The sequence below is a fragment of the Mustela lutreola genome, chromosome 5 (genome assembly GCF_030435805.1).
Source record: "Mustela lutreola isolate mMusLut2 chromosome 5, mMusLut2.pri, whole genome shotgun sequence".
NCBI classification, from domain to species: Eukaryota; Metazoa; Chordata; class Mammalia; order Carnivora; family Mustelidae; genus Mustela; species Mustela lutreola.
The window spans coordinates 59,501,027-59,514,897 of record NC_081294.1 but is presented as its reverse complement, the minus strand read 5'-3'; the positions used below and the strand labels follow the sequence as shown (position 1 = coordinate 59,514,897).

The 13,871-nt window shown below is 42.3% G+C and overlaps 1 protein-coding gene across 3 annotated transcripts in view; it reads right to left on the bottom strand.

Moving 5' to 3' along the window:
* Positions 1 to 8,951, bottom strand: part of DOCK2 (dedicator of cytokinesis 2) — a 417,788-nt gene extending 408,837 nt beyond the window's left edge. For 2 of the 3 annotated variants that reach the window (XM_059174267.1, XM_059174268.1), the window contains exon 1: positions 8,806 to 8,950. In XM_059174267.1, the coding sequence (XP_059030250.1) occupies positions 8,806 to 8,848 (43 nt within the window). In that variant the 5' untranslated portion in view covers positions 8,849 to 8,950. Of the gene's footprint in view, positions 1 to 8,805 lie in introns of all 3 variants that reach the window. The other variant, XM_059174270.1, reaches the window with a different exon arrangement.
* Between the last annotated feature and the right edge of the window lie 4,920 nt (positions 8,952 to 13,871).

Sequence of the window (13,871 nt, the reverse complement as noted above, 5' to 3'; positions counted from 1 at the left end):
CTCTTTTTTTAAAAAAATGGTTTTCTTGGGATGCCTGGGTGACTTGCTCTGTTAAGCATCTGCCTTCAGTTCAGGTCATGGTCATAGGGACATGGGATGGAGCCCCATGTAAAGCTTTCCATTCACGGGGGAACCTGCTTCTTCCTCTCTCTCTACCCCTCCCCCTGATTTGTGCTATCTTTCACTATCTCACTCTCTCAAATAAATAAATAAAATCTTTAAAAAAAAAAAAAAACAGTTTTCTTGTTCTTCACAGCTCCCAAAACCAACATTTTACATCTTGGGCAGAATGCCTTAGTTGTGTCTATTGTATTGGTTTACTAAATAATTACTGAGTACATTTATCAGGCCCTTACTTAACTCACATCCATGAATAGGCCTTGATGAAATTGAAATGCAAAACTGCACATGTGTTAATTTGCAAGAAGATAGTTTATAGCTTCCACTGGATTCCCAAGTTGTCCCAGTTTACAATAATGCTTAATTTCTCTAATGTTCTTCTGCTAGTGCCTTAAGGCTGGTGGACTCAAACTTGACCCCAAAACACAGCCCTGCCCTCAGACAATGTGCTGTCCAATGGGAGAGATGACATGTGGTTACATAACTAAAAGACAAGGTACAAAACCAGTCTCCGATAAAACAGAAGACGTACCTCCAGGATTGAATTGTAAGAAAACTGTCTGAAAAACCATAAAAGACTCTTAATCTCACAAAACAAACTGAGGGTTGCTGGAAGGGAGGGGGTGGGAGGGATGGGGTGGCTGGGTGATGGACATTGGGGAAGGTATGTGCTATGTTGAATGCTGTGAATTGTGTAAGACTGATGACTCACAGACCCATACCCCTGAAGCAAATAATACATTACACGTTAATAAAAAAATAAAAAATATAAATAAATAAATAAGAAAAGAAAACTATCTGAAAATTGTTGTATTTCAGTGAGACCTTGAAGGTCTTAGCTCCCCAATTTCCTCATATGTGAAAGGATGATAAAAGTACACACCTCTCAGTGTGCTTAAACATGGTACCACAAGTGCTCTGCAAATGTACCATGCTGGAAAAAAGTGAAGCAATGTATTATTTATGACAATGCAGATGAGAACTCAAATCAAGTATTTAATGAAGTCCCGTATGCAATTCTGTATTTCCAGCTGCTCACACCAAAAACCTTGGAGTCGCTCCTGATTCCTCTCTTTCTCTCATACCCAATTCTAATCCATGAAGAAAATCCCATTTGTTCCACCAACAACACACACATTCAGAATTGAAGCGCATCTCTCCTCCTCCACTGCTGTCTCCCTGGTGTGGGCCACCACCATCTCCTGCCAGGGCCATTATAGTAGTTGTCTAACTGGCCTCCTTGCTTCCACATTTAATTACCCTCTATCCATCATAAAAGAGAACAATCTTTTTAAAAAGATAGAAGATTCTGCCATTCTGCTGAAAACCCTAAAATGCCCCACCCCCTCCCATTTAGAGCCAAAGCTCTGGTCATTTTGTGTACCAGACACTATGCACTACAACCTCCCCTCAGACAATTCATTTCCTACACTTCTACCCTTTTGCTTACTCTCTCCAGCAGTCACAAGGACTCCCACACATTAGAGAGGCTTCCTTTTCAGGACCTTTGCATTGGCTGTTTATTCTATCCAGAACATTCTTTTCTGATACAACCCCGAACTGCCACCACCAGTAAGGCAAGCAGCACAATCCTACTTCCCCAGGCAAACCCTCTGGGTTCAGCTGGCACAATATATGTCCTTTTGCTGCAACCCAACATGCTGATCATGGTGTCTCAGGCCTGGAACTGTCACTGCTCAATCCAGTCTGACAAATGCCTGCTCAGCGTCTGCTCTGTTCAGAATTTGTGTTAGATCCTGGGCCATTTATGCAAGTCACAGTGTCCACCTAGGTCTCCTTCTATTATCCTAGTGTAAGCTTGCACCCAAGGGCTTGCATGTTGTCAGAGGACCTCTAACTGTCCTGAAGTAATGTCTAGAGAGGGACCATTATCAGTCCTATCCTCTTCTAGCCCCAGCTACTGCGACTGTAACTTTAAACCAATGCAGAGGCTGACAGTGACCTAGTGAGGTCACAGGGGCAAGGGACGACTTTCTCCAAGGAGAACTAAAAACCAAATAAGACCTAAGAAGGTTACAAACTCAGCCTGAACTCACATGAATTAAATGAAGTAGGAAGAAAGGAGAAAGTGCCTATTAAAGGGAACATTTATAGTGTCCCTACCCAGACTCCTTTGGAGTCAGATGGTGATAAGCATTATCGTTTCCCATTCATAGAACACTTGCTGCAGAACACAGACTGTGGCACCCACGTGTAACGGACTACTAAGTTAAAGGTTTGTAAATTTTAACAACAAACAAACATCAGTCCAAAGGTCCAGAAATTGGAATATTCTGGTGACTACATTGTCTGTCTCAACATACAGCAGCAATAGAAGGATGCTGATCTTAGGAAAAAGCAGAACTTAGTAAACACAGTCTGTTAGGGCTCATTCAAATACAAACATTAAGGTGGCCACTAAGGGTAAGAATCTTGTAAGCCTAGGGATTAGGACAAATCTCCTTTATGTGGACTCAAAGAGCCAGCCCAGCAGCCACTTCTAAACAATGCCAAATTACTGAAGCATTAGAAAGTGGGAGGCCAGACAGTTAAGAATTAGTAGGATGGAATCAGGTTTCCAGTAGTGTTTGTTTGTTTCACCAGACTAATTTCTGGAGACCCGTCAAAAGATATAGTTGACCTCCATAGCAAAGATACATGTACTAAGATCCCTCCAAGTGTTTCCTTTGGAATTCTTCCCCCATTGCTCCTCAGAGGCCTTCCCAGACCATCTAATTTAAGAGCCCTCCCTCCAATATTCTCAATCATGGGACAAATTTTTATTATAATGGCACATCTCATAACATAATTATATGCTTACTGATTCATCTACAAAGTCCTTTTGTGTCTTCCCCATTAGACTATCAGCTCTAACAGTGTGGGAATCATATTGGCCTAATTCCAGTAATTTTAGTGTCTAGCATAGTGCCTGGCACATAGAAAATGCCCAAGAAATATTTAACAAATAAATGAAGAATGAATGAGTAAATGAAATAAATGAGTCAACAAGTTAGTGAGTGAACAATGCTCTCTCTCCTTCCTCCTTGATTATTACCTCGGGCTATAAAAGCAGTATAACTGCCCCCTCTGTAGTAGAGTTCTTCCCTGAGTGTATTTGGGATGCATGTTTTACTCATGCTTCCTCCTCAAAGGATCCACCCCCCCCCCCCATGGCTCCTGCTAGATGAGTAGCAAGCCACATGTTCCCAAGCCATAATCACAGTGTATTGGACCAGTCAGGAGCAGCCCCTTGATCAGAGTGGAACTCACTCCTATGTTGGCAAAGGCCTCTGATCTAAGTGGACTTTCTTGAAAATGTGAGTCAGTCCATTCAGACCTCTCTCTCAGAACTTTGAATAAATAAATGCAGAGAGAAGAAGATTTGGTGGATGCTTGAACTGCAAAGTCAAGCAGAGTTGGAGTGCGTGGCACGCTGGGACCACCATGGGACCATGGTGTTATCAGGATATCAAAGTTATAAAGGAGTGATAGAATTAGAAGGAGTTGGTAAGGAGAGCAACACTGATGTGTTAAGAGAAGCTGGGTTGCCATGAGAAGGAAGGCAAGGCCACCTTTATTCAGGCCCTTCTGGAGGTCTGCCTTTCAGGTTTCCTGGATTTCTATTTGATTTCACCGATCCTTAAAATACACCACTCGCCTCTTCACACACACATATGCAACACACACCTTTTAACTGAACCATTTTGAAAGGACTTTTTTTTCATTTCAGTAAAAGTTTGTGCTGCAAGAGACTCAAGTGTCCATGGCCCACTCCAGATCTGTCCATTTTGGGGCAGACCAGTTCTGTCCAGGGTCCTGCACTACAACAGCACCACCTGCATTCCTCAACGTGGAGTGGTCTCAGTTTCATCTTCATTCCCCAGTCAACGTGTAGAAAAGACACTTTCTCTACTTTTGCAGAGACTAGTATGGTTTGCATTGTAGCCCTCGCACAAAGGAAGTGTTAGAGTCCTAAGCCCTAGTACATCAGTGTGATCTTATTTGGGGATGCGATCTTTACAGATGTAGCCAAGTGAAAATGATGTCACCAGAGTGGAACCTAAACCAAGAAGACTGATGTCCTTATTTAAAAGGGAAAATTTGGAGAAAGACATATATACTGGAAGAACATCTTGTGAAGATGGAAGTAAAGAATGCTTCGAGGGTCTATAAGCCAACGTGCACCAAAGATTGCCAGAAACCCACCAAAAGCTAGGGAGGGTCACAGAACAGATTCTCCCTCACAGCTCTTAGAAAGAACCACCAGTACTCCCCATACATAGTTACACAAAGGTACACAATCCTAAGCAGAGACACCTGCATAGAGAAGAGGTTTCTCAACATCACTGAAGCTCCTGTACAAATCCTTCCTGGCAAGCTCAGCTTCAGGGTAACTGAACCTTTTTTCTATCCTCACTCTGTCTCAGAAGCCTGGCCTTGAAGCTTTCTTGTACAGCCCTTAAATATCATACCACAGACCATGGGTCATCCATTAGGGACTCAACTATTGCCCCCACCTAGAGCCTAAATTCATATGTCAAAATCCCAATCATCAGTATCTCAGAATATAAACATATTTGGAGATCAGGTGTTTAGTGTGATTAAATTAAATGAATCTGGTAGGGTAAGGCCCAAATCCAATATGACTGGCATCCTTATAAAGGGAAGAGACACCAGGAATGAGCATGTACAGAGATGACCCTGTGAGGACAAAGCAATGAGAAGGCAGCTGTCTGTAAACCAAGGCCTCAGAATGAAACCAACTTACTGGTACCTTGGTCTTAGGCTTCCAGACTCCAGAACTACACAAAAATAAATTCCTATTGTTTAGGCCACACAGCCTGTGGCACTTTCTTATGGCAAACCTAAGCAAACTAATACATCATCCCAAGTATCCTTCTTCCCCTCCTTCCTTAGGAATGGCACTCCTAATTTTCAGCTGGGTGCATGGCTGCCTACATAATGGACTACATTTCCTACCTACCCTTGCTAGGTTCCTTCATGTGATTAGGTTTTAGCCAACAGGATACAAGAGGAAGTGTTAAGATGACCTTCAGGAAAGTGTCCTTAAAGAGAAAGGTCATGCCCTTCTTGTTCCCTACATCCCTCTTGCTGGTTGGAGGGGGGATCTGACAACTGGAGACTGAGCAATCAGCTCAGTTCAGGAGGCAGAAGCCTCATGCCAAGGAAGCAGTGCAGGAGACAATGAATTGTTCTACCACCTTTTCATGGACCATTTCTGGGCTTTCTGTTTGAGAGAGAAATAAGCTTCTAGTTTGGTTAAGCCACTGTTTTGGAGGTATTCCATCACTCATCACACTTATTCCTAACTGACACTGTAACTTATTCCTCCTACCTCCTCCTTTCCTGCTCTCCCTTCTCTCCTCCAAGGTGGAAACTCTCATCATTGAGAGTCAGAGGATTAAGATAGTAAAGGCCAAAGGTAATGTTAACTGTAAGTGGACTCTTGCAGGGCTAACTAATCAGGCAGTCAAGAGACAGGAAGATTTTACCTACTTCTGTTCTTATACCTCTGTGTTCAATCCCTGCCCTTCTTATAATTAATTATATTAAATTCTTATAGGTGACATGCCCGCTCTAAAATTCCACTGTGCACTGAATTAAGTCCAAGCTTACAAGGTTGGCTCAAAGCCCTTCACAATCTGGGTGCACTCTACCTCTCCAAAGTTTTGTATTGTTTTGTTTTCATTACAAACATCTACTAAAACCAAAGCAGAATATTTATTGTTTGACCCAAATGCCACATAAATTCCAACATCCTAAATTTTTCTATGATGTCCCCCTCTCCTGGATTCTCTCCTTGTGTGGTACCAAAGACCCGGGATCTGAAGATAATTGAATCTAAGACCAAGCCCAAGTACTTCTAAATTATGTGAACTCTGGGTCTTGGTTTCTTCATCCGTAAAATGAAAATAATGCCTCATAGAGATATTCTGGAGCCAAAGATGTTGCATGATAATGGGTCTTATAAACCACAAAACACTACACTCTTTGAAGGCATAAGTGTCCTGAATCTTGTATTCGGGGGCATTGTCCTGTGTTTCATTTAGCTCTGCAACTATTAAGTAACCCCTGGACCTTAGTCACTAACTTTCATTGAGCCAACCACATTACTAAGTGCTTTTCATACATTACCCCATTCAATCCTTACAACAGTCTCACAAGATGCACATTATCCTTATTACCCCCACTTTATTGATGAGGAAACAGGCCCAGGTTTGAAATCAGTTCTGACTTCACAACCCAAGCTTCCAACCTTACAAATATCTCCTCGAAGGCAGTCTGTGCCTATTCTTACTTCATAGTCATGCTGTTTTTCCCCACTTCTGGAACTCTCTGTAATTCTAATGGACCACATGTTAATATTCCATTAAGGAAGGAAAAATAATCTGACGAGGTATATATAGGAAGGTCACCTGGGGCTGCCCACAAGATAAGAAGATGACAAAGAAGCCAGTGATTCTGGTGAAGAAGCGGTCTCGTGTAAAGCCAGCCCATGAGACAAACAGACAGACATAAGCATTCCTTGAGAATTAAGCCAGAAGAAGGCTGGCTGATGCCACCAGCACTGATGAGGAAACCAAATAGGAAAGCAAAGCACAGGTTCTCCTGTGTGTTTAGGCCTGGCTGGGACTCTGAAGATACTCCGAGAACCCCCTAATCCTTTATATGTTTCTCTCTTCTTCCAAGCCCCCATATTCATTATCTCAAATTCTTTTCATAAAAGAACACTTTAAAATAGAAAAATTTAAGACCTAGATTTACATTGAGAAGACCAGATGACAGACCTGTCTGCAAATAGTGATGGTGCCAGAGCTAAAGGCCAGCTCCTTACTGTTAGGTCCCTGTTCTTTCTGTCCCATGAATCCAGTCCCCCATATCATCATAACCTAATCTTTGTCTTTCCATCTACCCAGGGCCTGACAAAGAGTCCAGCATTCAGATGCAGAGAAAAGAGACTCCCTTTGAGAAGCAGACACCTTCCAAGTGCTCTCTGGATCCCTAGATGGTCATCAACCTTCTGACCCCCCATGAAATAGAATTTTCACAAGTAGGCATGAAAAATGTCAGCTATGCTATCATCAAGAAGACTTCAGGCCTAGTGTCTAACAAAGTTCCCAATCCCTGACCACCTAAATAGGATTTCCTTTGCTAGGGAAAGTGGGAACCCTACTCCATCTTGTAACTCTGTCCCATCCTGTGATGTCGTGTCCTCAACTAAACCCCCATGCAGAGGGCAAAGTCTAAGAATAATAACTGGTAACATCTAGTGAGTGAGGATTGCTTTGTGTAATTGTCATTCTAAGCACTTTATGTGGATGAATTCCTTTACATCTATAACAACCCTGGGAAGCAGGTGCTATTATTATCCCCATTATACAGATAAAGAAACTGAGCCCTAGAGAGAGTAAGTATCTTGTCTAGGTCACAGAGCTGGAAAGTATTAGAAACTATAATCCAAGAACAGGCAGTTTGTCACCAGAGCCCACGATCTTCACATCATAGCACAGGGCCTTTACAGCAGGAATGCACTATAGCCCCTCAGATGAAGGGTAGAACTCTTCCCCCCATTTGCTGCTCTACTTACCCTGAATCAATACTGTCTCCTGTCTGCCACCCAGCCTCCCTCCACACTGGCTTCAGCACAAATCTGTTCATGTCTCTTCTCTGTTCAGAACCCCTACTGCCTAGAGCTGAGCAAGTGAAGAGATAAATGTTGAACTCTCTGGGGCAGTGTTTCTCCAACAGCAGCCTTGGGACTCCTTGTATCTATCTAATCTCTCTCTCCCTCACTCTCTCTCTCTCTCTCTGTCTCACTGACTTGGGGCTTATTCAATGCTCATCTTTGAGGGTGGCGTCTTGTATCTGCCTATGTAGGAAATCATACAGTGGTTTTCAAATTTACACTTGTGTTTGAAAACCACAGTGAGTTTACAGAAGCTGCACCACGGGTGCCACTTAGTAGAAAGAGTCCCAGTACCTGAAGTCTCCCTTCCCCCAGCCACCACTTCCGCCCTGAGCTTGAGGCAGAGGCTTCTGGGAGCTTAGATGGCTGAAGCTGATGAAGCGGGCTTCTTGGATATCCCCAGATAACCTAGCAGGAGCCTTTCTCCCCAGAGCTTCTCAAGGGCTGAGTGAAGGACCCTGTCTTCCAGCCCCACTCCCTAAACCTATACAGCCCTCTGGACCCTCCACCAAATAAGGGATCATCTGACCCAGAAGAAACAGGCAGGAGAAGCAGGCAGATAGGTGTCACTTTGGACAGGGGTGGAGGAAGGCATGCTAGGCCAGGCAAGAGGAGAGGGCAGATGTTCCTTCTCTGAGGTCATCTCTCTATGTGGGGCAATGAAGTCTACCCCCTGAAACACTGGGACTGGGGCACACAAAGCCACCCTGAACTGGACCCCATGTAGGGGTTGCAGAAGCATTGTGGAGAGACAACAGTCTGTGTCCCATGGGCAAAGTCGACTGGGCAGGGTGCCCATGTTCCTCTCCCCCTGCCTCCTCTTCTCCACTCAGCTGGCCCTAAAGCAAGCTGAGGAAGTCACTGAGCCCAGGACGCTGGGTCAGCCCTCCCTGCCTGTGCCCACACGGCTGGCTGCCGCAGCATCTTCCAGCACACGGTTCTCAGGCCACCTGCCTTTCCCTCATGCCCAGACCTACCCACGCCGTGTCGCTCCTTGTCAGTTTTACGCCAGGGGGCCATGGCTGGGCCACTGGAGCTGCGGGTGCCTCACGTCGTCCTGTGGGGAAGCAGCCAGGGGGTGGCTAGGCGCTCCTCCGGGCCCCACTTCCTTCCTCTTTTCAAACTCCCTCTCAGGGCCCGCCCTCCTCTCCCCAGGGCGCTCTGCACCTCCTCCACCAGGCCCACTGGGCTGGGGCACATTAGAAACCTAGTGACTGGAAAGCCAGAAGACCCCAGCAAAGCTTGGGGGCTATCACCAGCTTGATCTCCCCCAGGCAAATGTGGAGAGACCAGGTAGGTACTTAGCGCCACCCAGGCCAACACCACAAGTGCAGGAAGTTGCCAGATAACAGCCTAGTGACTGAACAGAACTCCCTCCCAAGGCTCCCTAACACGAGCTTTGATATCTTATGTGAATGTAAATCCATATTTATTTATTTATTTATTTATACTTATTTATAAATCCATATTTATCAGCCATGACAGTAGAGTAGGACAAACTATCTCTTTTTTTGTAAGATTTGGTTTTCTCATCTGTAAAATGGGATACTAGTATGTACTTCATATGATTATTGTGAGGATTAGAAGAGATTATGGACACAGCAAGTGACACATAGCAGTTCAATATACATGTACAGAGAATGTGATTTGTGGTTTTTATGCTATTGGTATCACAGACCCGTTTGAAAACCTGGTAAAAGCCCAGAAAGTACTTCTGAAAGTACACAAGCATGGGATTTACCAACAATACCAGGAGGTAAGGGTGCTCTGAGAGCCCGCAACAGCACCCCCGGGAAAAGAGTCCTAGAATTTGACTAATGAAGGCATTTCTCAGAAAAATCTCATTTTTGCTCTGGAAACAGATGCTATCAGGAAAAAAAAAAAAGTCTCTTTGACTCACAGTGATAAGACAGAATTGAAGTCTTCCTGAATTTTCTTTATTCATAACTCTCACTACCTCTTTCTACCTTATAGTAGAGAATCAACAAGATAGATTAGGCAATGTCACAGCTGATGGACAGCTATGGCAAACATTATCTTCATATTATCTAAAGTTATTTCCTTTTCTGTTTCCTAATAGTAAAAATAAGGTAGTACCTATTGTAGTGAGCAGTTGAATCAGTCAGGATTCCCCTGGAGAAGCAGAACCAGTAGGAAAGGTATGGATACATGAAGAAATATATTTCCAGAAAGTGGCTTATGTGAATGTGGGGCTGAGTAGAAACATCCCAAATCCACAAGGCAGGCCATCAGGAAATGCAGTCTAGACATTCTCAGGAGGAGCTAAAGCTACTGTCCACATAGTTTGAATTTCTTCTTTTTCAAAGAAGGTTCATTTAAGGCCTTTCAACTGATTGGATCAGACATACTCAGACTATTGAATCTCCACTTAAAGTTAGCTGATTGTTGATGTTAATTACATCTACAAAATGCATCCATGGCAACACTAAGATTGGTGCTTTATTGAATAATTAAGTCTGTAGTCTCACCAAATCAACTCATAAAACTAATGATCTTAGCAGTATTACAAATCAGATTATACATCATAGTTGGTGAATTTCTTCTGTAAACGATAAGCTAGTAAATATTTCAGTCTTTGTAGGCCAATAGACAAAATCAAGGATATTATGTCGATACTTACATAAAAAGATACAAAATATCTATCTTACATAAAAAGATAGATACATAAAAAAGAGAGATAGAATAATTTTTATTGATAAAATGCAAAATTTGATATTGATAACTGAGTATATTATTTTGTGATTAGGTCTAGTAATGAGAAAAATAAATTTTGGGGGGTAAGAAGCAAGATGGCAGAGGAATAAGAGACCTAAATTTTGTCTAGTCTCAGGAATTCAGCTAGATAGTTATCTAACCATTCTGAACACATACAAACTCAACAGGAGATAGAAGAGAAGAAGAGCAGCAATTCTAGGAACAGAAAAGAGACCACTTTCTGGAAGGTAGGACGTGTGAAGAAGTGAATCTGAGGTGACCTATAGGAAGACAGACTATGGGGGGAGGAGCCAGCTCCCAGCAGGGGATAGAGCAGCAGAGCACAACATCAGAACATTTAGAAGTCTGCTCCACTGAGGGATGTTGCTCCAGAGGCTAAGTGGAGGGTGAAACCCTTGTGGGGACAGTGTGGTCTCAGGACCCATGGGGTCACAAAAAGACTAATGGTGTCTGAGTGCTGCAGAGTGCCCAGGTATCAGAGTGGTAAAGCCGGCTGCAGAGACAGAGCTGAGAGGTGGGGTCTCAGCTCAGAGTTACCTTAAACCATGATCCAAGGCAGAGTCGAGCCACTGCTCTTTGAACAGGGACCCCCCCCCTCCAAATGGCACATCCAGAGAGACTCCCTTCTTTTTTTTGGGTGCAGAAGCATGCAGCAGTAATCTGCTGGGTTTGGAGACTCCAAACAGGGCTGTGTATCAGAGATAGAAATGTTCGGTCATAGGTGGGGTGAGCATGGAGTGCGGTGGAGACCAGGGAGATGGGAGGGATTGACTGCTTTTCTCTGAGGGCACTGAGGAATGGGCCCCTGAACTCTTGGCTGCTCTGGGCCAGAGATTGGGAGGCTGCCATTTTCATTCCCGTCCTCCAAAGCTGTATGGGAAGCATTTAGGGAACAAAAGCTCATGAGAGCAAACCTGAGCAGATTACTTAACCTGGCCCCCAGCAAGGGTGGTGTAATTCTGCCTCTGGCAAAGATATTTGAGAATTATGGCAACAGGCCCCTGCCCAAGAAGATTAGCAAGAACATCCAGCCAAGACCAAGTTCACTGATCAATGAGAACTGTGGAACTCCAGAGTAAGGATAATGAAACACATAGAATTCATGGCTTTTTTCCCACGATGTTTTAGACTTTCAAAGTTAAAATTATTTAATTTTATTTTTTCTTATTCTATTTTTAAAGATTTTTTCCTCTTTCCTATTTTAACCTTTTAACTTTGAAAGACCATTTCAAAGAAAACTATTTTATCTATCAATACCTTTTTTTAAAAAAAATCTTTTTAAATTTTCATTGTTATAGGCATATTCTATCCTTTCATTGTATTTAACCTTATTTTTTTAAATTTCTCTTTCTTTAAAATTTCGGGATACAGCTTCTTCTAACAGATCAAAGTAAACCTTAAATCTAGCACATGGCTTTGCTCTAGTCTACAGCCTGATCACATTCTTTATTCCATTTTTTTGTGTTTTTTTATCAATTCATTTTTTAGAATCTTTTTAAAATTTTCATCTTTACAGTCATATTCTGCCCCTTCATCTTGTTTACCCTGTGTGTGTGTGTGTATGTACACACATACACACACACACACACACACACACATAATTTTTTCTTTTTTGCTTTAAAATTTGGGGAGGAAGTGTCTTCTAACAAACCAAAATACAAACAAAAATCAAGTGTGTGGCTCTGTTCTATTCACCAATTCACCATATATATATATATATATATATATATATATATATATACACACAGACAGAGAGACCCTATTCACCAATTCACCAGAGAGAGATCTCTGGTGAATTGGTGAATAGGGTCTCTCTGTCTGTGTGTATATGTGTATATATATATATATATATATATATATATATATATACCCATGACCAGTAAGGAGATTGAAGCAGTCATCAAAATTTTCCCAACAAACAAGAGTCCAGAGCGAGATGGCTTCCCAGGGAAATTCTACCAAACATTTAATGAAGAACTAATTTCTATTTTCCTGAAACTGTTCCAAAAAATAGAAATGGAAGGAAAATTGCCAAACTCATTTTATGAAGCCAGCATTACTTTGATCCCAAAGCCTGAAAAAGACCCCATCAAAAAAGAGAATTACATATCAATATCCTTGATGAACACAGATGCAAAAATTCTCACCAAAATACTAGCCAATAGGAACCAACAGTACATTAAAAGGATTATTCACCAAGACCAAGTGGGATTTATTCCTGGGCTGCAAGGTTGGTTCAACATCTGCAAATCAATCAATGTGATACAATTCATTAATAAAAGAAAGAACAAGAACCATATGATACTCTCAATAAATGCTAAAACAGCATTTGACAAAGTACAGCATTCTTTTTTGATTGAAACTCTTCACACTGTAGCGATAGGGGGTACATACCTCAATATCATCAAAGACATCTATGAAAAACCCACAGTGAATATCATTCTCAATGAGAACTTTTCCCCTAAGGTCAGGAAAATTGCAGGGATGGCCATTATCACCACTGCTATTCAACATAGTACTAAAAGTCCTGGCCTCGGCAATCAGACAACAAAAAGAAATAATAAAAGACTTCCAAATAGGCAAAGAAGAAGTCAAACTCTCATTATTTGAAGATGATAGGATACTTTATGTGGAAAACCCAAAAGACTCCACTCCAAAACTTCTAGAACTCATATAGGATGCCAGGATATAAAATCAATGCACAGAAATCAATTGCCTTTTTATACACCAACAGCAAGAAAAAAGAAAGAGAAATTAAGGAGTTGATCCCATTTACAATGGCACCCAAAATCATAAGATACCTAGGAATAAACCTAACCAAAGATGCAAAGAAGCTGTACTTAAAAAACTATAAAGTACTCATGAAAGAAATTGAGGAAGACACAAAGAAATGGAAAAACATTACATGCTCATGGATTAGAAGAAAAAATATTGTGAAAATGTCTATGCTACCTAAAGCAATTGACACATTTAAAGCAATCCCTATCAAAATACCATCACCTTGAGGGGGAAGAGTCAAGATGGTGGAGAAGTAGAGGCTGAGACTACTTCAGCTAGCAGGAGATCAGCTAGATAGCTTATCTAAAGATTGCAAACACCTACAAATCCATCGGCAGATCAAAGAGAAGAAGAATAGCAATTCTAGAAACAGAAAAACAACCACTTTCTGAAAGGTAGGACTGGCGGAGACGTGAATCCAAAGCGACAGGAAGATAGACCCCAGGGGGAGGGGCCAGCTCCCGGCAAGCGGTGGAGCTACGGAGCACAAAATCAGGACTTTTCAAGGTCTGTTCCACTGAGGGACATC